Genomic DNA, 27,657 nt, shown 5'->3' on the forward strand with positions numbered 1-27,657 from the left:
GAGCTGGCCGAGCACGACTGACCACGGGCGGGGCCGGGCAGGCGCCCGGACTGACCGCAGGGACTGGGCCCGCCGCAGGACTTGGGGCCGGCGCCCCGGACGCCGCGATTTTGCCTTCGGTTCCCTGTGAAGTCCAAGGCCCGGCTCCGGAGCTGGCCTGCGCCCCCTAGTGGACTCACGAGAGGGCCCCGCGAGCGCCCGCACTCCGCCCCCGCGGCGGGCGAAAAGAGCACAGGAGCCGAGGACTCCAGGGCGCGGGACTGCAGGGGCTGCTCCCGAAACCGGGGAGGCCCGCACCCAGGAACTGCTCAGGCGCCCCAAGACCTGACGCGGGCCTTCACACTGCTGGAGGTGGGGAGGACCTCTGGACAGATGGGTGTCCCTTGGCACCCCACCGCTCTTCTCTTTCTCTCTTTTTTTGGGGGGAGAAACCTCGGAATTTCTATGAGAACCCCCCAGGAAGGGGTCAGTTGGGCCCCCACCCCTCCCCCTGCCACATCTCAGTCCCTGTTGGAATAAAAAAAAGAACAAAAACCCCAAAACCGGGGGCCCTGGGTCTCGTTTCCTGGCGGGTGGGAGGACATTACAGGCCTGGGCCCCTTCGAGCCTGCCTGGAACGCAGCCTCGACGGGCACTTGGCTGTCTCCGCCCTCGACCCTGCCTGCAGCCATCGGGTCAGCCCGGGTCCCAGCAGCTGGCCCCGCTCCACTGACCTTCTCTCGGGACAGGGAGGCTGCGACAGAGACCCCGAGACAGATGGAGAGATGCAGGGATCTGGAGAGGCGGAGACTGGGGGAGCAGAGACAGCAAAACCAGATGGGGTTGGGGGGGAGGGCCAGGGAGCCGTTCGCTGTGTCGAAGCCCGGGGTGGCATCTATGCTGCGGAGCGTGTGCTGGGGCCAGTGATTCGGCGACTTTGTGATCGTGAGCGTGTGTGAGGCCTTCTCCGGTGTTGTGACCCTGCGTCTCCGCTGGGTACGGGCCTCCCCCAGACCCCCAGAGGGGAAGCCAGGAATCCCAGTGGAGGCGGGGAGGTGAAGGGCCGCTCGAGCAGAGAGAAGGGTGGGTCTGCCCCCTGTCCCCGCCCTCCTCCGCCCCGCTGGAGGTTTCTGTGGAAACTGCAGCTGAGCAAGGACGAGTGAAGGTCAAACAGCGAGAGCCAAAACGAGGCCGAGCAGAAAGGGAAGAGATGGAGGGCTGGGGGAAGAAAAAGACAAGGGGGTGGGTAGGGGAGAGGCAGAGGCAGACACGGGGTGGAGGAGAGAGACAGGAGGGAGAGTGGGCAGGCTTGGCAGAGAGATGGGGCGAGGAGATACTGATGGGGTGAGAGGAGACTGCAGGAAGGGAGAGGAGCAAGGCAGAGGGAGAGACACCCGGAGGCGGAAGGGACGTGGAGCTGGTAAAGGGAGACGGAGCAGTGAGCAAAGGCGCAGGCCGGGCCGCCTCTCCAGCCGCGGCCGGAGCCCGGGAGCTGTCCGTTCAGCACCCTGCCGTCCGCCTGGCGCACAGCCGCGAGGCTCTCGCTGCCCGGGTCTGCACGCTTCCCACAGTCCGGGGCAGGCGGACCGCAGCTCGGGAGATCCCCTCCCGACACACGGCACCCCCAGGCCGGGCCGCCTCGCATAATGTCCCCACCTTGCCCCTGCTCGGGCCCTTGCCGTGTGTGTGTGTCCTTCAGGGACAATGCCAGCATCTCTGTGGTCTCCACGTCTCTTGGAGACTAAACAATGTCTCTGCCCGTGGCTGGGCTCTGTTGAGGTGACTAGAACACGACTGCAGACGTTTGCGGGGTCTCCCCTGTTTGTCCTGACGCCGTCAGGCTGATCTTTAGTGTCTCCCCCTATCCGAGCCGTCTTCCCCTACCGAGTTTCTGCTCCAAGTCTCTCTTTTTTTCTTTTTTTTTTTCTTTTCCTGTACCGGGGATCGAACTCACGACCTTGCGCTTGCCGGGTAGGCGCTGTGCCGCTGAGCTACATCCCCAGCCCCCTCGAAGTCTCCGTTTTTATCCCCAGTCTCCCCATTTTGCCAAGCCCGTCTTTGCCTGGCTTTCTAAGTCGTAGTGTCTTTCTGTCACCTTCACCAGTACTTCTTGCTGTCTGCCTGTTTTCTCATCTCTGCCTTTGCGCTCTCGCTCTCTCTTTCAGTCTCTCTCTGGCCTTGGCCTGTGTTTCTCCTCTTCTGTCTCTCCTTCCACGCCTCAGGCCGAGCTCCCGCATCCCCCTCCATCCCTGTGACCTTCCTAAGTCTTCCCTCCCCCTCCTTCCGCAGAGCCTTGTGCCGGAGTGCGATGCACAGTCATCAGTCTCGCCAGGCTCCCGTCTTAGCAGGGAGTACGTGAGGGGGCCTAAGCCTGTGTCTGGGGTGGGGCGTGAGGGCCCAGACCTCCCCTAGCCCAGCCGGAGAGCAGAAAGAGAGCCTACATCTCCTGGGGCCCAGATTTGCCCACCTCCTCGGGCTCCTCTGTCTGCCCAGTCCCATCCTCCATGGTCTAGGCCCAGACCTCCGGAGGTGTCAGGAGAGGGAAGGGATGCATGCTGACAAGCTGCCTTCCTGGAGAAGGGGCCAGAGTTGGGGAGGGGGTGTCTGGAGGTGATGTACCTGAGTTAGGAGATGTGGCTCCTCCTCCTTCCCTAGTCTCCATGGCAACAGCCTGGCCTGCAGACCCAGCCTCCTCTGCTACAGAGTCAGCCTCCCTGTTACCATGGCAACAAGGGACCGCGGGAGGGATGAGGACAGGTCAGAGAACAGAATTGGGATAAAGCTTTATGTGCTGGGGGAACCTCCCTGCCTCCTTCTGGACTGTCTCTGTGCCCGTCCAGGGCCATCTCTCTAGCTCTGACTGTCTCTCCATCTCCGTGCCTCTCAAGCTGGCCTCCAACCTTTTACATATGTCCCTGATCGGGTCCTGAGTTTTTACCCCCCACACACACACACATACACAAACACACCAAGCTCATTCCCTGTCCCTTGCTTGTGTCCCTCATACCTCTACTCCCATATGTGGGAAGGATACCCCATTCTAAGAAAGCCACAAGTCAGGCATTCCCCCACCCCATATTCTACCATCCCCAGGGAAATCTGGGGTGCTCTCCATGAGGCTGTAAATTGGGTGATGATGGAGCAGTGATGGGAACTCTGCCTCCTCAGGCTCCAGTAGGGTGGCTGATGGGTATTTGGGTGTCATATATGTGTGCAGGCCTGGGTTGTGGGTGCCAGCTGTGTGACTGTGTGTGCATACACTTCCGTGATGAGAGTGTGGCATGTGGGTGGGGGTGCCGGTGTGTGTTTGGAAGTGCAACAAAGGTGTACACGATAGTGCTGAAATATGTGATACGTGAGAGGTGTGTGGGATGGCGTCGTGTGACTTGTTTCTCTGAATTATTGTGCTGTGAGTGTGTGCACCTTTTTGTCTGTCATTCACAGCAACGATTTAGCAGTTTTTGTTCTTGTTTTTGTTTTTTGATGTAGCAGTTTTGCAGTGTGACCTTTGCTTATGCTCAGATACACTAGGGAGCAGTGTGTGCAGCGACGGAGTATGTGATGCTGTGTGATCACACGGTAATGTCCACAAGAGCTCTTGCGGGGTGTCTGGAAGCAGCGTGAGGCCTATGCATATGTGATAGTGCTGAGGGAAGCTGTATACTGATTCAAGGGTTGCACAGTGTGGTCTCTGCGAGACGGTGCAAGGTCAGGTGTGCTGGAGAGTGTGATGTGCAAGTCTGCAATGTAGTGGTCCGAAGGTGTGTGGACCTCCACGGTAGTTTATGACTGTGACTGTGATTCTGTTGGGATGTGGTGGATGTGTAAAGTGCGTGCTCTACCTGTGCTTCCTGGGCTTGCAAGCCCCTGATTGTGTGATAGGCGGGGTGTACGTGAGGGTACAGGCTGATGTGCGATGGAACGCGATTGTGATTCTGTGTGGTGTGTGTAAGGCTGCGGTGATGCATAACTGTGGTGCTGGGCATTTCCTGGGCCTGGATATGTCTCCTGTGTGCTGTGTGGTTGTATCTCATTGGCTAGCTCCACCTTGGAGGGGGGGGACACACAGTGAGGGGGGCCTCGGGGTTCCTCCCTCTCTACATCACCCCTCCTCAGTTTAGGGGTCTTTCTTGCTCTCTTGTGCGCCCCAATTTCCCCCAAGGGTGGGCTGAGATGCGGGCTGTGGAGCTGGGCCCTCTGCAGGGCTCTTTTCCTGAGCAGCGCTCCGCAGAGACTCCAGGCCCCTCCCCCACCCGCCACACTGCAGATGGGGGTGCTGTGGGCCCCTGCCTCATTGCGGCGGTTCACTGGGGCTTTCCCCCACCGCGTGTCCACTCCCCTCACCAAGTGCCTCTCTGCAGTACTCCACAGTGAGGGGATTTCCGGGGTACTTCCTTTTTAAGTGCCCCCTCCTCAGAGGCCCCAGGGGGTCTCCAGACTCTGCGCTGCGGGGGGTCTCCGGGATCCCCAGACACCCCCCTTCTCCCTGCAGCGCTCCTCCCTCTCGGTGGCGCCGCCACTTTGCGGAGACAGGGTGGTGAGGGAGGGAGGACAGCTGCAGTACTGGGGGCCGGGCCGCGGGCCGTCCATCAGCGCAGCGGCGCCCCTGATTGGCCGGCGCCACCCCCCACTACGGGCGCGGGCATATGAGGAGGCGGAGGCGTCGGGCACCGCAGCCTCTGTGCGGTGGGACTGACGGACCGACGGACGCTCGCTCCGGCTCCGACCGAGGCGCTGGCGCTGCAGAGGCCCCAGCCCGAGCCCGCGCCTGAGCCCACCCTGAGGCCGCCGCCCGCCCACCCGCCCTTCTCCCCACGGAACCGCCAAGATGGGGGTAGGTGCCGGGTGCGAGTGTGCGACGCTGTGGGTCCAGTGACATTGGGGGCGGGGGCTCCAGACCCCCACGCGACCCGGCTCTGCGGGGCCGCTGGACCCCGATGGCCCGGACTGTCCTTGTGGCTGTGTGGCTGCCTTCGGGGACCTCTGGGTCGGCGGGGGTCTGTGGCGCATGTTGGCGTGGCTTTGTGTGCTCGGGCCCGCGGGAGCGTGGGCCGGCCCTTCGCGTCTCCGCCTGACCTTGTGGGGTTGCACGCGTGTGGCTGCATGTGTTCGGTTGCGCGGGTGCATGAGTGTGACTCCCCGCAACTGTGTGGGGCTCTGATCTGCCCGGGCTCTGGGGCCTCGCCGCTGTCTTAAAGTCTGCACCCGCATTTAGGGTGTGGGAGAGCGGTGTTAGTGTCTCGGGGTACTGAACACCCACTTCCCCTGGCCGGATGGATTTAGGTCCAGGCTGTAGGGTGGACACCAGATGACCTCTCTTTCTCCTTCCAGCTCTGGATGGGGGGGAGTCTGCAGTGCGTCCAGACTAGGGCTTCACAATGTGTATGCGGTCCCTAATGTGGCGGAGGAGCAGACACGGGGGCTGGAAGGAGCGGGAGGGCGATGGGATGGCTGAGACCCAGCGCTTGGCTAAGGGTGTGCGCATGCAAATGTGTGGTGCGGGAGCGTGCGCGCCTGCTGTGCCCTTGTCTCCGTGTCCATGTGTCCTTCTCTGTCTGTGAGTCTCTCCAGCAGATGCCGCCTCCTTCCCTGGCTGACCACCTGACCCTTGCTGCAGCCCTGGATTCCTCCCTGTGTGTCTGGGGCGGGGCTTGGGGGAGGGGCGTCAGGGAAGGAGGTGGGTGGGTTGGGATAGATGAGATTAAGAGAGAGGGTCGTGGGGATGGCAGAGGGTGATAAAAGGAACAAGGGGGATGGGGAGAAAGATGGCGGAGGAAGGCCGATGGGCCCAGGGACGGAGGTGGGGGATGGGGCTGCAGATCTGTGGGTTGGGGTGGGTGATGGGGGATGGGGAGGAGAATTGGGTGGAGGGAGGAGTGGGGGGAAGCGGGAGGTGGGAGTTAGCAATGGCTTTCAGGTAAGTGGAATGGAGCGGGGAATGAGGGAGGGTTCGGGGAGGGAACTGAGGCCAGAATGCCTTAGAGAAATAAGGGGGGGGATCTTAGAGAAAGAATTGAGACTGGAGGGAAGCAAAGGGCTTAGACGTGGGAGGGAGAGACACAAGGGGAAAGGCAGAAATGGGCTGAAGCAGGGAGAGACACTGAAAGAGAGAGAGACAGACAGAGACAAGCAGAGATACAGAGAGACTGGAGACACAGAGACAAAATGAGAAACTGAGGCTCCGCTAAAGGCACACAAGGACAGACATTTTCTACCCTGAGATGACAAAGTGCACCTGAACGATGGGAAGAGGATCCAGGGGGAGGAAGGGGAGGTCAAGGGGGAAGTGCGTAGAGGTCGTGGCCATCAGCACTGGCGTGGGGGCCCTGGCGGGGTGCAGAGGGGTGCAGAGGCCATGTGAGCTGTGCAGGCTTCAGGGAGGCCGACAGCGGGGAACATGGCGAGGAGCTGCAGAGGCCGGCTGCAGCGAGGCAGGCGTGTCCCTCACCCTTAGAGGTGCTCCCGCACTGCAGTGTGCCCATCTGGGCCCCCTGCCTTGCCTGGGAAAGCCTCAATGCCCCACTCCGGCAGATGGAGGCCACCCCCAAGGAGTCTGGTCATGACAAGGGCAAGCAGGAGCCAAGATTCCCTTGCCAGGGCCCTGGGTACCTCAGCCCCTCCCCTCAGATCCTGGAGTCCAGATCTCATCCTCTGCCCCTCACCGCCAGAAGTCCAGGCCCCAGCCTCCTCTTCCTTTAGCCCCAGGGGTCCAGGTTCCAGTCCTCCTCCTTTAGCCCCAGGGGTCCAGGGCCCCCCCCATTCCTGTTTCAAGATCTAGGGGACAGGTTGCGCCCCAGCCATAGCTCTCACAGGAACCCAAGCTTCAGTTCCCCAGCTTCTCTAGGGTTTCAGAGAAGGGCAGCTGGTTTCCTCTACTCTGCCAGTCCCCGAACTCCCCGAACTCCCCCAAGCCCTTGGTCCCTTCCCCACCTTGACCTCAGGCCCTGCTGTCCGCGTGGCACGTCTCCATCTGTGTGTTTATCCTGTCTGGGAATCTTGAGACCCCAGCCCTTGGCATGGAGGTCAGGATGGAAGATTGGCCTCCTTGTCCCCCAAGCCTGTGTGGATCCCCCAAGACACTGTGCCCTAAGCTTCTGTGCCTCCATGTCTGAGACGCAGTGCTGTTGCAGGGCTGGCCCGGGGCCAAGCCCCCTTCCCACCCCCCTGCACCCTTCCTTGAGGCTCCCAGGCCTCCAGGCTGCAGCCCATCCTTGCACTCTTGGTTTCAGCCTCAGGTCTGGGGGCAGATAGTAGGCAGCTCAGGCCTCTACAAGGTCATGAGGAGATTAGCGCTGAGCCGCGCTGAGCCTTGGATCCCAGCCTGGCCGTGGGCCCACAGGATCCGTCAGCAGCCTGCTACAAGCACCTGGCTTTAGCCCACCCCTCCTGCCAGCTTTGGACACTGTCCTTCTCGTCTGCCCAGGCCCCTAGGCTGGAAGTTCAGTCTCTCCCCTCATACCATGTCCATTTCAACCAGGTCTGATGCTTCCACCTCTTGCTTGTTTGTACCCCAAATCCCTGCCAGCTCCTACTCAGCCCTGCAGAGCTCAGACTGTACCCATCCCCTGTTCAAGACCATCTGTGGCTCCCACAGTCCCCCAGGAGGGATGCCAGGGTCCACGTCTTATTTGGCAAGGTCCTCAGGACTGGCTACTTATGTACAGCAGGCTGCTTACCCACCTAGGCCTTTGTCTCAGCTGTGACCAACATCTCCGAAGTCCCCTTGCCTTTCCCTTTTCAGCAGGCCTGTGAGGTCTGCCAAGAGTTTCTGGCCCTTTGACTCAGACCTCCGTGGGGCTGGAGAGATGCCCAGGAAAAGAGAACCAGGCTAAAAAGACATGACATATGGGGAGACCTGGAGTTCTGGAGTTGGAGGGACAGAGAGACCAAGGTGGAAAAAAACATGGTGGGGAAGACAGAAAGACAGAGACAGAGCAAGACACAGAGACGGCGGGGGGGGGGTGCGGCGGAGAGAACAGACAGAGACATACGTGGGGCATCACAGAAGAGACAGCTTGAGAGATGAAGACAGAGGCACAACCGAGTGAGTCAGAGCTGGGAGAAAGACAGAATCAGAAGACACTGAACTCCCCAGACAACCTGAGGTCCCAGCAGACAGCACCCTGCAGGAAGACAGGAGCCAGGAGAGAACCAGAATCACAGAAATGCAGACAGATTGGGAGAGAGATTTCCAAGAATTGGAGATACACGCCGTGTGATACCGAGACAGAAAGAACAAGAGACCAGAGAGAGACAGAGAGACAGAGACAGCAGTGATGGGAGAAGAGAGACTGAGGGAGACAAAGAGCCCTGGAGAGACAGAGACCAATAGAGGAGAGAGAAAGAAATAGGAGACATAAAAAGCAAACAGCAGAAAGAGAGGCCCAGAGACCTGGAGATGGGGTGGAGGTTAGAGGGACAGGAAGAGTGGAGAAGGAGATAAGGCAGCGACGGTTCTTGCTAGAGACAGAAGGGCAGGAAGATTAGCCGGGCTCCGGGAGAGGGGGAGACAGAAAGAAGCACATGGAGATAAAAAGACAGAGAGTGAAGGGAAGCAACCTACAGAGATGCGGAGAGAGACCCAGGCAGAAGCTGCACAGAGACCTTAGGGGAGCCAGGGAGGCCAATGGCATGAGACAAGTCTCTGAGGCTCCGAGAGAACCCAGAGACGCTGGGCAGAGACAGGGAGGCCCTGGGAGACAGAGGGGGGCTCCCAGAGCCAGCCCCGCAGCCAGAGGTGCAGAGACACAGGCGAGGATGCGAGCCCGGGCACGCAGGGCCGGTGTCCCTCTGGAATCCCTTCTCGCCCGCAGTCTGGTGGCTCTGACAGCTATCGTGTCGCCACCTCGCAGGACAAGAAAGATGACAAGGGCTCGCCCAAGAAAAACAAAGGCAAGGAGCGCCGGGATCTGGATGACCTCAAGAAAGAGGTGGCGATGGTAAGTGGCGCTTCTGTGGCCCCCTCCCCGCACAGCCCCCCAACACTCTGGCAGGCCTTTTCTCACCACCTCCCCCAAACTTCTGTTCCTCAGACGGAGCACAAGATGTCTGTGGAAGAGGTCTGCCGGAAGTACAACACAGACTGCGTACAGGTGAGGACGGGGCTGGACCCCAGGGTCTGAGCGAGGAGGCCTGGGGCTCGGTGTCCTGGGTGAGTGGGGGTGCTGGGGATGGGTCGGGGTGCCGGGGCTGCTCCAGGAGTGTTCTATGTGAGTCCCGTGTCCCCTAGGGTCTGACACACAGCAAAGCCCAGGAGATCCTGGCCAGGGACGGGCCTAATGCACTCACACCACCACCTACCACGCCGGAGTGGGTCAAGTTCTGTCGCCAGCTCTTTGGGGGCTTCTCTATCCTGCTGTGGATAGGGGCAATCCTCTGCTTCCTAGCCTACGGCATCCAGGCGGGCACTGAGGACGACCCTTCCGGTGACAATGTGAGTACCGTCCACTCTGCGCTCTACAGGGCTACACACATTGAAGAATACACAGGCTGGGGATTTAGCTCAGCAGCAAAGTGCCTGCCTGGCAAGCGCAAGGTCGTGAGTTCGGTTCCCGGTACTGGAGAAAAACCAGAAAAAAAAAAAAAAAAAAGAATACACAGAGCCCCAATGTCTCTCTGCCCCATTAGAGTTTTCAAAGTGTATCTTCATCCTTTTTCTTTATATAGCCAGGGTACGCACACAGGGCCAGTGTCTCCCTGGAATCCCCTGTCACTCACAGTCGGTGGTTCTGACAGCTAACTTTCACAATCACCTAGTGACAGAATCAGACAGACTGAACCCAGACAGTCACGATAGGACAGACATAGCCACTTGGTTCAGACGCAGACACAGACACACAGATGCAGACTGCGAGACAAAGGCAGACCAACAGAGAGACACAGGGATTCACACACAGACAGTCCTACAGGCGCAAGGCCAGGCATGAAGAAAGATACACAGACACACAGACAGACACAACGACAGACAGTAGCATAAAACCAGCTTGTTGAATAGAGGCAAGAAGACGTACAGATACACAAATAAAATATTCCCAGAGATTCAAACAGCCATGTACAAAACATAGACAGACACACCAAGAGACTCAGACACACACATGCTCCAGTGGGCTCAAATGCAGACCCCACTGGCATGAAGCTCCTTCCCAGATACAAACCCAGGGTAGTAGGAGTGGCTCTGGGCAGTTGTGACCCTAAACCCCAACGTCTCCCTGCAGCTGTACCTGGGGATTGTGCTGGCGGCTGTGGTGATCATCACCGGCTGCTTCTCGTACTACCAGGAGGCCAAGAGCTCCAAGATCATGGAGTCCTTCAAGAACATGGTTCCCCAGGTGAGGGGTGCCCAGGAAGGGCCTAGAAGGGTGTAGGCAGCGCTAGTGTCCCCCAGACAGAAGGCGTCCAGGAGGTAACTCTTCTGTGTACCCCCACCCCCCAGCAAGCCCTAGTGATCCGAGAAGGTGAGAAGATGCAGGTGAACGCTGAGGAGGTGGTGGTTGGGGACCTGGTAGAGATCAAGGGTGGAGACCGAGTGCCAGCTGACCTGCGCATCATCTCAGCCCACGGCTGCAAGGTGAGCCTGCGATCTGCATCCCAGCCCAGCCCCCTCACCAAGGAGTCTACCCACAATCCCTCCTGCTCCATGACCCACCCTCTTCTCCTTCCCACCGAGGAGACATGACCTCTGGAGACGTGCCCTCTGACCCCAGGCCCTAGACAGAGCCCTGTATTCATTGCCCCCACCCCAGGTAGACAACTCTTCTCTGACCGGTGAGTCTGAGCCCCAGACCCGCTCTCCCGACTGCACACACGACAACCCCTTGGAGACTCGGAACATCACCTTCTTTTCTACCAACTGTGTGGAAGGTGAGGTGGGCTCTCTGGAAACCCCCAAGTGGGATACTCAGAGGGCTGGGTTCCTCAAAGCTTTCGTGAGCCCCACCCCACATGGTCCTAACCCTCTGGCTTCACAGGCACCGCCCGGGGCGTGGTAGTGGCCACGGGCGACCGCACTGTCATGGGCCGCATCGCCACACTGGCTTCGGGCCTGGAAGTGGGCAAGACACCCATTGCCATCGAGATTGAGCACTTCATCCAGCTCATCACCGGCGTGGCTGTCTTCCTGGGCGTGTCCTTCTTCATCCTCTCCCTCATCCTTGGATACACCTGGCTGGAGGCTGTCATCTTCCTCATCGGCATCATTGTGGCCAATGTCCCAGAGGGCCTGCTGGCCACCGTCACGGTAAGCTGGATTCCTGGGATGGCGGAGGTCTGGCGTCCCAGGTCTGAGGGAGGAGGTGTACAGCCGGACAGAAGGCTGAGGGCTGGGGCTGTGCTTGGGTCTGACAGAAGAGGAGCAGGGGTCCTGGTTCCTGAATCTGAGGGAAAGGGTTGGGGCCCGGACCCCTCGGTCTGAGCGAGGAGGGCTGAGCCTGCATTGCAGCGTTCTTGAGAAGAATCCCCTGGCTACTGAGGGCTGAGCCTCCTGCTCCTCAGTGAGAAGGGGCCTGGAACTCGGAGGGCTTCCTAATCAAAACGAGCACGCAGCAAGCAAACATCTAAAGAAACACTGTAGGGCTATAAAGACCTTTGATCCTGTTACTTTTTCTTTTAGTTTATAGAATTAAAATACACACACACACACACTCATGTTTTAACTGGCTAAATATTAGGCCAAGTTCAAAAACTATGATGCAGGGCTGGGGATTTAGCTCAGCGGCAAAAGCGCCTGCCTGGCAAGCGCAAGGTCGTGAGTTCGGTTCCCGGTACCGGAGAAAACCCCCCCCAAAAAAAAAAAAAATTATGATGCATAACTCCCAGTATTGCAAATAAATAAATGAATAAATGAGTGAATACATACATACATACATACATATCTCCCTCCTAGTGCCCAGTCCTCAATCCTACCTGGAAAATATGTGAAGGCCACATGGATTAAATGTGGTCTACTTTGTTTTTTTGTTGGTGTTTCTGGAGGTGAAACCCAGGCTTCATGCACGCTAAGCTCGTGCTCTACCACTATCCAGCTCCAGGCCGCTTCACACTGTGTTCAGGGTACATAGGTGGGCCACCCTAGGAACACTGTGCTGCTCCCTGATGCCTCGGTTGAATACGGTGGAGGGTTCCCTACCGCTGTGCCCAAGGGCTCCTTACCGGCAACAACATACATGCAAAGTCTGCACATATTGCGAACACACATCTGAGGATGCAAGCTGAGCCCACCGTGTCACCCGCACCCTGGGTGACTCTCCTAGAGCCCCCTTCATGACTTCCCTCAGACACTGTCCCCCCATGAAGAGTAACTCCCAAAGCTGGGCCTGGTGGCGCTCACCTGTAATCCCAGTGCTCTGGGAAAACGAGGCAAGAGAACAGCAGGTTTGAGCCCAGCCTGGGCAACTTAGTGACTTATCAAGAACCTGTCTCAAAATAAAAAATTAAATTAAATTAAGAAATTGGGGAAATGGGCTGGGGATATAGCTCAGTGGCATAAGCGCCTGTCTGGCAAGTGCAAGGTCAAGAGTTCAATCCCCGGTACTGCAAAAAAAAAAAAAAAAAAAGTTGGGGAAATAACTCAGTATGAAAGCCTGAGGCTCAATCCCTAGTACTGAGGAAAAAAATATATACTAACCCTTACACCTGGCTTCTAACATCATAGATTAACTTTGCCTTTTTTAAACTTAATTAATCAGTGGCATAATTTTGCATGAGCTCTTATCTGATTCTTTTTGCTAACATTAAAAAAAAAAAATTTCTTTTTTGATGTTGAGGACCAAACCCAGAGCTTTGCACTTGCTAGGCAAGCACTCTGCACTGAATTAAATCTCCAGTTCTTACTGTTTGCTAACTTGTTTTTGAGCTCCACCCATGCAGTTGCCGGCAGCGGTCATTTTTACTTTTTCATCAGTGTACAGTATTCCATTTTTGATTCCTCAGTTCATCCTTTTGGCTTTTAGTGGATACCTGGGTTGTTTTCCCTTTGCACCTATTAGAAATCTTGTCACTGGGGCTGGGGATTTAGCTTAACAGCACAGCGCCTGCCTGGCAAGTACAAGGTCGTGAGTTTGATTCCTGGTACCGAAAAAAAAACAAAAAACAAAAAACAAAAAAAAGAAAGAAAGAAATCTTGTCACTGTGGGACACATCTGAGCCTATTTCTGAGGCTCTGCACCCAGGAACAGCACTGCTGGGTGACATCCGTCCTTTTCAGGCCATAGAAGATTCTCCTGGGGCTAGGCAGGCAGCTGTGGCATCCGTGCTGCTCATCCATACCTGCCCCTTGCATCTCACTCACCCTCACACATCCCCCAGGTATGTCTGACCCTGACCGCCAAGCGCATGGCCCGGAAGAACTGCCTGGTGAAGAATCTGGAGGCCGTGGAGACCCTGGGCTCCACATCCACCATCTGCTCGGACAAGACAGGGACCCTCACCCAGAACCGCATGACGGTCGCGCACATGTGGTTTGACAACCAGATCCACGAGGCCGACACCACCGAGGACCAGTCAGGTTGGTGGGGGCCCAGGGTGGGGATGAGGGCGCCTGGCCCCGGGAGCCCTCCTGACCCGCACACGCGCCTCCTTCAGGAACCTCATTCGACAAGAGCTCACACACCTGGGTGGCTCTGTCCCACATCGCCGGGCTCTGCAACCGCGCTGTCTTCAAGGGTGGTCAGGACAATATCCCTGTGCTCAAGGTGGGTGCAGCGCCAGCCTCCCCGGGACGTGCCCGGGTCCCTCGCTCTGCCCGCCTGCTGTGACAGCGCTCTCTCTCTCCCACAGAGGGATGTGGCTGGGGATGCCTCGGAGTCTGCCCTGCTCAAGTGTATCGAGCTGTCTTCTGGCTCCGTGAAGCTGATGCGGGAACGCAACAAGAAAGTAGCCGAGATCCCCTTCAACTCCACCAACAAATACCAGGTATGAACAGGGCTCTTGGGGACAGCGGCCTAGGCCTCAGTTTCTCTGCCCATGCAACAGTCACCGTACCTGACTTTCCTCCTGCTTTGGGCAACATACTAGTTTCAGAGCCTCGGTTTCCCCATCTGTAAATTGGGAATGAATGATAATACCCAGCCTATGGGAAGAGGAACTGGTTAAACCTGAGAGCGAGGGGAAGCGTGAGATCTTTGTTGGAATGGGGGCCAAGGGAGCACCAAGCTTGGGTGGGCACCCGCCAGAGGTCTCTGGGGCAGAGAAGCAATGTTTATGCGTTCATCAGATTTTTTTTTGAGGGGCTGGGGATTTAGCTCAGTGGCAAAGCACCCACCTGGCAAGCGCAAGGTCGTGAGTTCGGTTCCTGGTACCGGAGAAAAACCAAAAAAGAAAAAAATTTTTTTTTTGAGCAGCCACCACATCATGACCTATGTTGGGTGCTGGACCACAGCACTTGGTTGACTTTGAGGGGGACACAAACCATGAAACGGTTCTCAGCAGAAGAGAGACAGGATGTGACTCACAGTTCTTCTTATTTATTTACTTACCTACCTTTTTTTTTTTTTTTTCAGTACTGGAGATTGAATTTAGGGCTGTTGCACTGGGCTATATCCTTTGCCTTTTTTTTTGAGACAGGATCTTGCTATGCAGTTCAGGCCGGCCTTGAGTTCACTTTGTAGCCCAGGCTGGTCTCGAACTCACAGTGATCTTCCTGCCTCAGCCTCCCGAGTGCTGGGATTACAGGCATGCGCCACCACACCCAGCATCCTTATACATATTTTTTCTGTCTTTTTTTTTTTTTTTTGGTACTGGAAATTGAACTCAGGACCTTGCACTTGCCAGGTAGGTGCTTGTGCCGCTGAGCTATATCCCCAACTTTTCTGTCTTTTTGAGTTCACTTTGTAGCTCAGGCTGGTCTTCAACTCAAAAAGATCTTCCTGCCTCAGCCTCCCAAGTGCTAGGATTATAGGCGTGTGCCACCATACCTGGCTGCCCTTATTTTATTTTTTATTTTGAATCTCATTAAGTCACTAAGTTACCCAAGCTGGGCTTGAACTTTGAGTCCTCCTGCCTCAGCCTCCCAGAGTGCTAGGATTATAGGCATGCAACCGTGCCAGGCTTCACATCTTTTTAAATAGCTTTGTGGAGATATAATTCACATACCATGACCATCTATTTAAAGTGTATAATTCAGTAGTTTGAATGTATTCACAGATACATGCATCCACCTACATAGTCAATTTTAGAGCAATTTTATCGCCTCAGAAAGAAACCCCGCACCCCTTAGCTAACACCCACCCCCTCTTTCTCCATCCTTCCAGCCCTAAGCAACCACTAACCTACTTTCTGTCTCTGAGGATTTGCCTATTCTGGACATTTCATAAAAATGGAACCCTGTAATATGTGGCCTTTTATGTCTGCCTTCTTTCACTTTGCATAGGTTTTCAAGATCCATCCATGTGTGGATCAGAGCTTAGTTTCTTTTTAAGGCTGACGAATCTCCTGTTGTACGTATAGATCGCATTTTGTTTAACCATTCATCCACCGATGGGCATTTGTGCTCTGTCCACCCTGCGGCTCTTATGAATAAGGCTGCTGGGAACATGTGTACACAGCATTGTGTGTACATGTGTGTTTGCATTTCTCTTCCTTGGAGGTTGCCAGGGGATGTGGCAATTTTGTCTGATCTTCTGGGACACTGCCAGATTGCTGAAGTGACCACCCCATTTTCCAGTCGCTCACATTTTTTTAACTCTTTGTGGTGCTAGAGATGGAAACCAGGGCCTCGTGCATCTAGATAAGTGCTTTACCACAGAGCTGCGCCGAGCCTGGCTGATGTGGGGAGGGTAGACCTAGGACAGTGGTGGCAAACCTATGGCACGCATGCCGCAGTGAGCTGTTTGTCATCATTAAAGGCTCTAAAAGGTTCGCCATCACTGATCTTGGGATTCCAGCTGGGGTGATAGTCGTAGCCCGGCCAGGGTTGGGGGCAGTTGTGGAGGTCAGAAGACGTCAGATTCTGGGTGCCTTTCAGAGGCAAGAGGACTGGATGTGGTGATCTCTCAGACGCAGGATGAAAGGGAGTGGGGCAGGGCAGAGAGAGTAGACACACAGCCAAAGCAAGACAGCGGGGGTTCTGGGAGACAGAGTGAAAGAGATGGAGAGACAGAAGAGGACAATCCAGGAAACATAAAGCTTCTCCAGAGTATGGCCTGGGTTTGCAATCAGTCAATCAGCAATCAGTCAACTAATCAATAAGTTCTCGCAGCTGGGCATGCTGGTACTGTAATCACAGCAGACTGGGAAGCTGAGGCAGGAGAATCATAAATTCGAGCTCACTCTGGGCAACTTAGTGACTTAGCAAGACCTTGTCTCAAAAGGCTTTGGAGGACTGGGGATATAGCTTAGTGGCGCAGTGCCTGCCTGGCAAGCGTGAGGTCATGAGTTCAATTCCTGATGGCAAAAAAAAAAAAAGAGACTTTGGGATGTAGCTCAGTGTGAAGGCCCTTGATTCAGTCCCCGGTAACACACACACGCACACACACACACACACACATACACACAGATTCTAGGATAGCGAGATGTGGGCAGTGCTCCTGAAGGACCTCTGTCCTGGCACACGTGGCTCTGGGCAGGGGGCAGGGGGACACAGGCAGCCTCCAGGACCCACTGTGGCTCAGGCACGCTGCCCCTGCTCTGTCACAGCTCTCTATCCACGAGACCGAGGACCCCAACGACAACCGGTACCTGCTGGTGATGAAGGGCGCTCCCGAACGCATCCTGGACCGCTGCTCCACCATCCTGCTACAGGGCAAGGAGCAGCCCCTGGACGAGGAGATGAAGGAGGCCTTCCAGAACGCCTACCTGGAGCTCGGCGGCCTGGGCGAGCGAGTGCTCGGTGTGCATCAAGGGTGGGGTGCAGTTGCCAGGCAACTGGACCCCCTCTGGGGGACCCTGGGGGAGGAGGAGGGGTATGATGCTGCCCAAAGCCAGAATACACCACAAGGGGATGAATGAATGAGTGAGGGGCATGTGTAGAGAACAAAGGCTGATGGACTTTTTTGGGGAGACGGCTGTGAACAATGGGCTGCAGGCATGGAGGTCCCTAGGTGAACCCTTCATGGCCCCCATCCTGTCCTTGCTGCCAGGTTTCTGCCATTACTACCTGCCCGAGGAGCAGTTCCCCAAGGGCTTTGCCTTCGACTGTGACGACGTGAACTTCACCACGGACAACCTCTGCTTCGTGGGCCTAATGTCCATGATTGACCCTCCTCGGGCAGCCGTCCCTGACGCAGTGGGCAAGTGCCGCAGCGCAGGCATCAAGGTGCGGCCCAGGCCAGCCGGGGGAGGCAAGGCCACTGACCCACTGGGGGAGGCTGGACCATCCCTAAAGAACAATTCCTGCAGGTCATCATGGTTACCGGCGACCACCCCATCACGGCCAAGGCCATCGCCAAGGGGGTGGGCATCATCTCTGAGGGCAACGAGACTGTGGAGGACATTGCTGCCCGCCTCAACATTCCTGTCAGCCAGGTCAACCCTCGGTGAGCAGCCCTGCCCAGGCCTCAAGGCTGTCGCCCGGGGGGACCCACCTCCTTTCCTGTCTGTCCTCCGCCGTGTGTGAAGGCGGCGACCTGGTGCTGCTGCCGCAGGGGTTGGTAGGGTGGGGGTCACCTCCCAGCTGCGCCAGTGTGCAGCCTTGGACAGGTCATTTAGCATCCCTGAGCCTCAGTGTCCTCCTTGCTGAAAGGGCCGCTAGCACTGCAGGTGTAGCCCCGTGGTAGAGCTCTTACCTAGCACGCACGCGGCCCTGGGCCCCGTCCTCAGCACCAAAGAGAAATCAAAATAAAATATATCAAATGGGTTACTAATGCTTGCTATTTCAGAAAATTCAGTGAAGCGCCATATTTCTCTGTATCTCTATTTTCTGTCTTTGTCTCTCCCTCCATCGTATCTTTCTGACTTCCTCAGTTTTCCCACCTCGGGCCTAGCTATGTGTCTGTTTCCCGACCTGCTTGCCTGCACTGTTCTGTTCTTGTACATCACAGTCTCTCGGTCCTTCCTAGGTCTGCCCCCCACCCCCCACCCAGGGGACCTCTTTCTTCTCTTAGCCCTTGGCCTCTGCCTGTCCCGTCTGTGTCTGGTCCATCTGTCTGTCTGTCAGCCTGTACCTCTCCTCACCCTGACCTTGACCACTGGCTCTCTCTGCCCTTCCCAGGGATGCCAAGGCCTGTGTGATCCACGGCACTGACCTCAAGGACTTCACCTCGGAGCAAATCGATGAGATCCTGCAGAATCACACAGAGATCGTTTTTGCCCGCACCTCCCCACAGCAGAAGCTCATCATTGTGGAGGGCTGTCAGAGACAGGTGGGCTGAACCTCCGGGTCTGAGGAAGGAGGCTGGGCCTGGACCCCTGGGTCTGAGGGAGGAGGTTGGGCCTGGACCCCCGGGTCTGAGGGAGGAGGCTGGGCCTGGACCCCCAGGTCTGAGGGAGGAGGCTGGGCCTGGACCCCTGGGTCTGAGGGAGGAGGCTGGGCCTGGACCCCCAGGTCTGAGGGAGGAGGCTGGGCCTGGACCCTGGGTCTGAGGAAGGAGGCTGGGCCTGGACCTCCTGGTCTGAGGGAGGAGGCTGGGCCTGGACCTCTGGGTTAGAGGGAGGAGGCTGGGCCTGGACCTCCAGGTCTGAGGGAGGCAATCAGGCCTGACCCTGGGTCTGAGGGAAGAGAAGAGTAGGGGTCTCTGGGTCTTATTCTTCCCCTCTGTCCTCCAGGGAGCAATCGTGGCTGTGACTGGTGATGGTGTGAATGACTCCCCTGCTCTGAAGAAGGCTGACATTGGGGTGGCCATGGGCATTGCTGGCTCTGACGTCTCCAAGCAGGCAGCTGACATGATTCTGCTTGACGATAACTTTGCCTCTATCGTCACTGGTGTGGAGGAGGGTGAGTGGGCCTGGGGTGTCGCTGAAGACTGGGGTAACTGCGGGGAGCCAGAGAAGGGTCAGGGGCGCAGGTCACAGGGACAGCAGGATGCATAGTGGGGATCATAGAACCCACCTGGCACAGGGGTGGGGTGGAGGAGCTGAGTTTACCCTTTTTTATCTTCCCTACTCTCAGAGTTGGGAGCTTCCTGGGGCAGGACTGGGCCGATGCATTTCTGGGTCACTGTATTGCCACCCACAGACCCTGTCTGTTGGCTGAAGCTCACTTGGAAGCATTTTAAAGTGCAGTACTACTCAAGCTGGGCATGGTGGCACATTCTTGTAATCTTAGCACTCTAGGAAGCTGAGACAGAAGGATTGAAAATGTAAACCCAACCTGGGCAACTTAAGACTTAGGGAGACTGTCTCAAAATTAACAAAAGAGGAAGGGGTTGGGAAGGTAGCTCAGTGCAAAGGTCCTGGACTCAATCCTCAGTGCTGAGAACAACAACAAAAAATTACTACTCCTTGTGGTGTGGTGGCACACAACTATAATCCTAGCTACTGGGGGAGCTGTGATAGGAAGGTCACCAATCTGTGGCCAACCTAGGCAAGATCCTGTCTCAAAATTGAAAATAAGCTGGGTACAGTGGTGCACACATGTAGTCCTGAGGCAGGAGGATTGCTGTGAGTTCAAGGCCAGCCTAGGCTGCATAGTGAGACCTTGTCTCACAAAACAAAATTAAAAATAAAAAGGGATGAGAATATAGCTCAGTAGGGGAACCCCCTGTGTTCAATCCCCAGTACCACAGATCAACAACAACAACAAAACAGAACAGTAACAACAATAACAAAAAACAACAAAAAATAAAACACCTCCTTAGCACAATGGCCAGAAAGCAGAGGATCCTGAGAGGCTCACCGTCAGCGTGACCAGGGCATCAAGGAGACTCCCAGTGTGGACTGGGAGTCCGTGGACCATGCCGGTGCTTTCATATGGAGGGCCCAGAGGTTGGAGTTGCAGGCAGAGGAAATTGTGTGTCTGGGAAACATGGGTGAGGGAGACAGGGTGTGCAGCCGGCTGCGGCTGGTCCGGAGGTGGGGCAGCTAGTGGGGTGGTTCCTATTTCATTTTATTCTGATCATCAGTGCAATTCATTATAATTATAGAAAATACAGCATTGCAGAAAAAATTAGAATCACCCATAGCCTCACCGTCTGGAAATAAGCATTTGAAATGTCACTGTAAACAATAGCTTATGGTAAAAGAGAGGGAAAACAGCAGAGCTGAGGCCAAAGTGACACATCAGATGCCCGCAGCCCTTGTTCTCAGTGTCCCAGAAGGAACCCTGGCAGACTTCCTTGCCCACAGACAGCTTCTGTGCACACGCAACGCACCCACGCGCAGATATGGGCACCCGGTCCTTCCAGACACTTCCCAGGCTCCTGCCTTGTCCGTCGCAGACTCCAGGGACGGAGCTGTGAACAACACACACAGGGTCGCTGCTCTCCTGGGCTGGGAGAGACCCCCTCACCCCAGCCCACCACAGAGACATAATCATAACTTGTAAGGGGTGCTAAGGGGAAAACGCTCAGAGACCAGGATGGTGAGTAACAGGAGTCCGACCTTAGACAATGTGGGCAAGGAAAGTCCCATTGAAGCAGAGGAAAGTTTAACTTTCATTAGGGGAAATTCCACAGATACCTGAAGAGGAATAACTGGCATCGTGAAACCCCTACCGGCCATGCCCAACTCTGAGTGACCAGGGCACGGCTGAGCTGGGTTCTTCCCTACCCCTGTCACACTGTGGCCTGTGGGAAACCACGCTTCAGTTAGCACTGCACCCAGGAGCATTTTAAGGTGAGGAGTGAGTAGTTTGTGAGGCGCAAGGGGAAAGAATGGCCGTCAGGTGGGGACACCCAGGGATCTTTGTGACAAAAATGAGATCAAAGTGTACATCCTTCTGCAGCCCATGGGGCTTGTTTTTGTCTTAAATGATACATGAAAACTTAAAAACTATACATATCCATGCAGTACCATGTGACCTTTTGATAGATGTGCACATTGGGTGATGTTTGAATCAGGTTAAGCGATTACCTCCTCAAACACTTTTTATTTCTTCTTTTCTCCTCCTCCCCCTGCTTTTGCAGTACTGGGGACTGAACCCAGGGCCTTCATGCCTTTTTATTTTTGCTTTGAGACAGGGTCTAAGTTGCTAAATTGCCAAGGATGGACTCTAACTTGAGATTCTCTTGCCTCAGCCCCACAGAGTGCTGGGATTACAGGTGTGCACCACCACACCAGACTTACCATTTCTTCATTGTGGAAACATTCAGTGTCCTTCCTGGTCTCTAGAGCTTCCTACTCCTTTCTACTCTTTCTTTCTCTCTGTCTTTCCTTCTTCTTTCTTTTTATTTTATATATTTTTAAGACAGGGTCTCGCTATGCAGTTCAGGCTGATCTTAAGCTCACTACAAAGTGAGCTCAGTTCAAGCTGGCCTCGAACTCACAACGATCCTCCTGACTTAGCTTACTGAGTGCTGGGATTACAGGCATGCACCACCATGCCCAGCTTGCTTGCTCTTTCTTTTTCTTTCTTTCTTCACTTTCTTTCCTGCCTTCCTTCCTTCCTTCTTTCCCTCTCTCTCTTTCTTGTGCCTGAAATCAAACCCAAGTCTTTTGATTTGTTTTGTTTCGTTTTGTTTTGTTTTGTTTTGTTTTGTTTTGTTTGTTTCCAGTACCGGAAATTGAACTCATGACCTCGCGCTTGCCAGGCAGGTGCTGTGCGCTGAGCTAAATCCTCAGCCCCCAAACCCAGGTCTTTACACATGCTTAACATCTTCTGCTTCTGAGCTGTACCTCCAGCCCCATACTACTGTCTCACCTTAACTCAGTACCCATTGGTCCACCTTTCCCCATCCCTCTACCCACCTTAACCTTCCCAAGGAAGCCGCCATTCTGGTCTTAATTTCTACGACATCAACTTTTAAAAATTCTACTTGTAAGTGAGAAGATGTGGTACTGGTCCTTCTGTGGCTGGCTTTTTTTTCTTTTTTTGGTTTTTTTCCGCTACTGGGAATTGAACTCACAACCTTGCGCTTGCCAGGCAGGCGCTGTGCCACTGAGCTAAATCCCCAGCCCCAGTGGCTGGCTTTTCATTCACTCCTCAGTTGCTGTTTCCAGTTCTTGGCTCATTTCAGTAGTGGGAGTGCAGAGCTGCCTTTGGCAGACTGAGTTCATTTCCTTTGGACGTATACCCAGGAGCGGATTCCTGGATCTTATAGTAGTTCTTTTTTAAGTCTTTAGGAAACTCCTCAGACTGTTTTCCATAAAGGCTATACTAATCTACATTCCTACAAGACCTCTTTTCTCTACAGCCTCACCAGCACTTATTACCATCTGTCTTTTCGGTAATAGCCATTCTCACCGGGTTGAAATAATATCTCATTGTGGTTTTGATTTGCATTTCCCTGATGAGTAGTGATGTTGACGGTCTTTCATGTAACTGTTGGCCATTTATGTGTCTTCTTTTGAGAAGCATCTATTTAGGTCATTGCGCATATTTTAATCAAGTTATTTGTTTTTAATGATTTGCTCAGTGGCTCATGGCCTCTCAGCACATGGGGAAAGCTTGGTCTTTGGATTTTTACTAGGTACACACTGTACGAATCACATTCTTTTATATACATGCAATAAGTGGGGTTGCCCTGGGGTTGGTGGGTCCATAGCTCCTTTTTTTGAGACAGAGTCTCACGATGTCGAGTTTGGGCTGGTTTTTTGTTTGTTTGTTTGTTTGTTTGTTTGTTTTAACTCATTATGTAGCCCAGGTTGGCCTCAAACTCATGACGATCCTCCTGCCTCAGCCTCCTGAGTGCTGGGATTACAGGTGTGTGTCACCACACCTGGCTATAGTTCTTTCCTTTTCTGTCCTGTGCTGTGTTCCACTACCTGGATGTCCCATAGTTTATTCATCCACTCACCAGTCATAGGCACTGGGTTGACTGGTTTTGAGCTATGATGAATAATGCTTGAACTTGGCTTCTGGTGGACATAGCACTTGTTTCTCTTGGGTATAAAGCTTAGAGTGGGGTTACAGGGTTGATGGGGTAAGAAGATGTTTAACTTTCATAGAAGCTACCAAACATGCTTCCATAGTGGGTGTACTTCAAGACAGTTGAACAGGGCAACATGGTCAGAGGTGTGTGTGCAAATGTAGATGGGTAAGGCTGGGCATGGTGGCATACGCCTGTAATCCCAGCACTACAGAGGCTGAGGCGGAGGATCGCGAGTTCAAGGCCAGCCTGGGCTACAAAGTGAGTTCAAGGCCAGCCTGAACTGCACAACAAAACTCTGTCTCAAAGAAAAATAAAGGGGGGGTGGGGATACAGCTCAGTGGCACAATGCCTGCCTGCCAAGTGTGAGGTCCTGAGTTTGATTCCCGGTATCCAAAACTAACTGTAGGCAGGTGGGGGATAGATTAGAAAAGATGCAAGGCCCTGGCAGGGAGAGGCAGGGCCTGGGGCGCCCTCGAGGGGGTGCCCAAGCTCTGAGCCTTGCCCCCACCCCCACAGGCCGCCTGATCTTCGACAACCTGAAGAAATCCATCGCCTACACCCTGACCAGCAACATCCCTGAGATCACGCCCTTCCTGCTCTTCATCATGGCCAACATCCCCTTGCCCCTGGGCACCATCACCATCCTGTGCATCGACCTGGGCACGGACATGGTGAGCCCGTGGTGACACAGGGGGGCAGTGGCTTCCTCCCCTCTCTGCTCACCCAGCGTCTCCCACCCAGGTCCCTGCCATCTCACTGGCCTATGAGGCTGCTGAGAGCGACATCATGAAGAGACAGCCCAGGAACCCGCGCACAGACAAGCTCGTCAACGAGAGGCTCATCAGCATGGCCTACGGGCAGATTGGTGAGGGGCCGGCGGGTGCCCGAAACCTTAATGCTGACCCAGTGGGGTAGAATCAGGGTGGGACCAGCCCGAGAATGATCTGAGGGCAGGGCAGGAGTCCCACTATGGAGAGGCCTTCCAGGTCCTCGGTCCTTGTCATGGCCCAGGAGGTTTGTATTTGTAATCCCATGAAAAGTTATCGGAATTCTAGGGAGTTAATTCCAATCTCCCACTTCCAGTGCAAACCATGGTGAAAATAATGACAGTAAAGCATATCTGTAGTTATGGGGAGCCAAGGGGTCCTAAGTCCAGCCATGATGATGGCCATCCGGAACAGAGGCCTCCACCCAAGGCCGAACCCAGGTTTTATTCCTTCATGAAGGGAGTGGCTTGAGGATGAGTGACTGTGAGAACCCTGGGAAGTAGGTGAGTGCCGTGAGCTGGGCTGGGTGGGAGGCCTGAAATCACCTCTGCAAATGCAGAGAGAAAGACATGCAGAAAAGGAAACCTGCACAGCACAGTTGAGATAGTATCTAATGTTTTGGGGTCAGAGCTTCAGCTCTGATGTGTAATCTTTGAAGCCCCAGGAAGGCATAGCCTCTGTCCCAAGGCTCCATCCCAGCCGACAGCGTGGAGCATTGGCTCACACATCCCGCCTCATCCCGAGGGAGCAACAGACAGTCCGGGGAAACACTGCCTGCCATCTCCAAAGATTACCATCAGCACCTGGGCTAGACCCATATGCATCGCTTAAGGCTAGTTGAAGGGATAAGGAAAAGTCCTAGCCAGCTCTGTTCATATCCATACATGGAAATAGGGCCAGGCTCAGCCAAAGCAGAGGCAATTGCTCCTCTTCTAAGGAGAGTCACCTAGGTGGTCCTCCACATCCCACCCCTGTCCTTCCTTTCCTGCTGCTGGGGACTTGTGGTGGTCAGAAGCCTGGCGGGGGGCGGGGCGCTCATTCCTGAGTCTGGACCTCAAGCACGGGGTCCTCCAGGATTTTGCAGTATTCAAGTGGCCTGGGTCAGGGGCAGAGCTGCCAGGACATCCATGCAGGAGAGGCCGCTCCCCAAGGAACCTGGCCCAGGAGGCCATCTCAGGGGCTCTCCCCTGGGTCCTTTAGATGACAGCGGCTAGGGGTGGTGCATGCCTATAATCCCAGCACTCGGGAGGCTGAGGCAAGAGGATCACTGTGCGTTTAAGATCAGCCTGGGCTACATAGTTCAAGGCCAACCTGAACTGCATAACGAGACCCTGTGTAAAACGAAACAAAACACAGATGACACAGCTTGGGCAAGAGGACTGAGGTGGCCCACAGCCCACCATGGAGGTCTTGAAGGGTCTCATGGGTGCACTGAGCCTGCTGCTGACCCCACCTGAGCCTCTCCTCGGCTCCCTTCCTTTCTCCTCCAGGAATGATCCAGGCTCTCGGTGGCTTCTTTTCCTACTTTGTGATCCTCGCAGAAAATGGCTTCCTGCCCAGCAACCTGGTGGGCATCCGGCTAAACTGGGACGACCGCACCGTCAATGACCTGGAGGACAGTTACGGGCAGCAGTGGGTGAGTGGATCTGGAGGGGGAGCCTCGAAGCCAGCATCCCTGCCTACCAGAGGAGCCCTGGACAAGCTGTGTAAGCCATGAGGGGCCAAGTCCTACAATGGCCCCTCTGCCCTGGGGCAGTGTCCTGACCCTCATCACGCACCTGGGCTTACCTGGAGCTCTTAGTCCAGCTTGGGCCTTGGGTTCTACTGCCCATGCCAGGCCTTCTTCCTCATCTCTGTCTGTCCCTTCAAAACCTGACTGTTGTCTGTCCCCCTTGGTCCCTGGGAGACAACTGAGATCCCACCTTTCTCCTTCCAATATCTCCTTTCCCCTGGTCTAAGAGTTCGGAGACAGGAGCACATCTGAGGCCCAGGGCAGCCTGTGCAGGGAGAGGGCAGCCGGGCACCTGCGCTGGGGACCGTGGGCCGGGGCTGTGGCCACGCGGTGACACCTGCACCCCTGTCCTCTCTGCTGCAGACGTATGAGCAGAGGAAAGTGGTGGAGTTCACGTGCCACACAGCCTTCTTCGTGAGCATCGTGGTCGTCCAGTGGGCCGATCTGATCATCTGCAAGACCCGGAGGAACTCGGTCTTCCAGCAGGGCATGAAGTGAGGGCTGGTGCCAGGCGGCTGCACACCCTTCTTTCCTGCCCGAGTGTCTGTCTGTGTCCCTCCACGCATGTCCTGAACTTTGTTTGGTCTTTGCCTCTGAGGGAGGGTCAATGTGTCTGGGGTTCTCTCAGTCTGTCTCCCCATGAGGTGTAGGGGTACTGGGATCCTCAGATCTGCTGTATCTTTTTGTACCACTGCATCTGTCTCTCTGTGCCAACCTCTCTGTGCTCTCTGTCTCAGCACGCCTTCCTGTCTCGCTGTCTCCCTGGGCCTCTGCCCCTCAGGTTCAGGATCTCTGTGTTCTTGCTGCTCTCTGTGCCGGCATCACCATCCCTGGCTGTCTCTGGCCTGTCTCGCTCCACCTGCCTCTCGCTGCAGCTCCGGGTGTCCTGTCCCTGTGGCTCGGGCTGCCGGCTGGGGCATCTCCGGGCTCAGCCCTGCCTCGCCTCTGTTTCCAGGAACAAGATCTTGATCTTTGGCTTGTTTGAGGAGACGGCCCTCGCTGCCTTCCTGTCCTACTGCCCCGGCATGGACGTGGCCCTTCGCATGTACCCTCTCAAGTGAGCACCCTTGCCCCTTCTTGTCCCTCCATAGAGCCTTCCCCTGGGGGACGTCCTCATAGGCCAAGCCCACTGCAGTCCTGGGCCACAGCAGTGGACCTCTGGCCCTAGTTCTTCTGGTGTCTCTGGATGCCTCCATGCTGTGTACCCATTGCTGCCCTTCTTGAGATGCCACTGAGGCTACTGCCCCAAGGCCCACCCTCAAGAGAGCCACTCTGCGGGCCCCAGGGCACCCCCTCCTGCGGCCCCAAAGGATGCTGGGAGACCAAGCCTCCCAGTCCCACAGGGCGCCTGCTCTGTGTCCCACACTCACGCCTTCTCTCCCCTCTGCAGGCCCAGCTGGTGGTTCTGTGCCTTCCCCTACAGTTTCCTCATCTTCGTCTACGACGAGATCCGCAAACTCATCCTGCGCAGGAACCCCGGGGGTGAGAGGCCGGGATGGGGCAGCCGGGGCCCGGGGAGGGGGTCAGGTGGTCGTGGGTGGCTGGTCCCCTGTCACTCTGTGTGTCTCCCCCTCCTTGCGCCCTTCTGAATTTCTCTCCCTTCTCTTTCTCCGCTCTTCCTGTCTCTCTGAGCCTCCTCCTGTGTCTTTCCAAGTGTGCCGGTCTCTTTTTTTTTTTTGGTTTTTGGTTTTTGGTTTTTCTCCGGTACCAGGAACCGAACTCACGACCTTGTGCTTGCCAGGCAGGCACTTTTGCCACTGAGCTAAATCCCCAGCCCCTGTGCCGGTCTCTTTTGGGTTCGTCGTTGCTATTTCTGTGTCCCCGCCCTTCCCGTTTGTACCTCTGTCCTACTGTCCGTCTCCATCTCTCATTCTGTCTCTCCTCTTTGTCTCTCTAGGTTGGGTGGAGAAAGAAACCTACTATTGACCTCAACCCTGCCACATCGCCCGTCTCTTCCCTTCCCCCCAGCCCGGGACAGCCCCTTCCGGCCCTGCCATTTTGTATTCTGGAGGGAGGGGCCCTCTCTCCGTGTGGCCCCACCTTGGCCCCCAGCCCCGTGGCTCCCCCTGCCCTCCTTGTCTCCCTCCCTCTGGCTGCTTCTGTGCCCCACGGCCCTACCTCTCTCCTCCCTCTTTTCTGTGTCTGTTTCTCTCCCCTCCTTGTCCCTCCACGCCCCCCCAGCCTCCTCCCCGGGCTCTTTTTTACTCCCCCTCAGCCCCAGTCCCTGGCTGATGCCGTCTCTGGTTCTGGACAATTGTGAAATATATCCGAGGGGAGAGAG

General features: G+C 55.6%; 2 protein-coding genes across 3 annotated transcripts in view; both read left to right on the top strand.

The window, feature by feature from the left end:
• Grik5 (glutamate receptor, ionotropic, kainate 5) overlaps positions 1–542 on the top strand; it is a gene marked incomplete in the record, with an annotated part of 60,489 nt that extends 59,947 nt beyond the window's left edge. For both annotated transcript variants that reach the window (XM_005412394.2, XM_005412395.2), the window contains 1 exon segment: positions 1–542. In XM_005412394.2, the coding sequence (XP_005412451.2) occupies positions 1–21 (21 nt within the window).
• A 4,112-nt stretch (positions 543–4,654) lies between these two features.
• Atp1a3 (ATPase, Na+/K+ transporting, alpha 3 polypeptide) lies at positions 4,655–27,657 on the top strand. The gene is made up of 23 exons (XM_005412401.2): positions 4,655–4,813; positions 8,832–8,918; positions 9,012–9,071; positions 9,209–9,412; positions 10,194–10,307; positions 10,412–10,546; positions 10,722–10,839; positions 10,947–11,215; positions 13,282–13,480; positions 13,558–13,667; positions 13,753–13,887; positions 16,609–16,801; positions 17,052–17,227; positions 17,311–17,447; positions 18,122–18,272; positions 18,676–18,844; positions 23,394–23,548; positions 23,619–23,742; positions 25,135–25,280; positions 25,740–25,870; positions 26,332–26,433; positions 26,767–26,858; positions 27,274–27,657. The coding sequence occupies exons 1-23, from the start codon at positions 4,808–4,810 to the stop codon at positions 27,300–27,302; spliced, it is 3,042 nt and encodes a 1,013-aa protein (XP_005412458.1). The 5' UTR covers positions 4,655–4,807; the 3' UTR covers positions 27,303–27,657.

Source organism: Chinchilla lanigera, unplaced genomic scaffold (assembly GCF_000276665.1).
Source record: "Chinchilla lanigera isolate Chin_1 unplaced genomic scaffold, ChiLan1.0 scaffold00154, whole genome shotgun sequence".
NCBI classification, from domain to species: domain Eukaryota; kingdom Metazoa; phylum Chordata; class Mammalia; order Rodentia; family Chinchillidae; genus Chinchilla; species Chinchilla lanigera.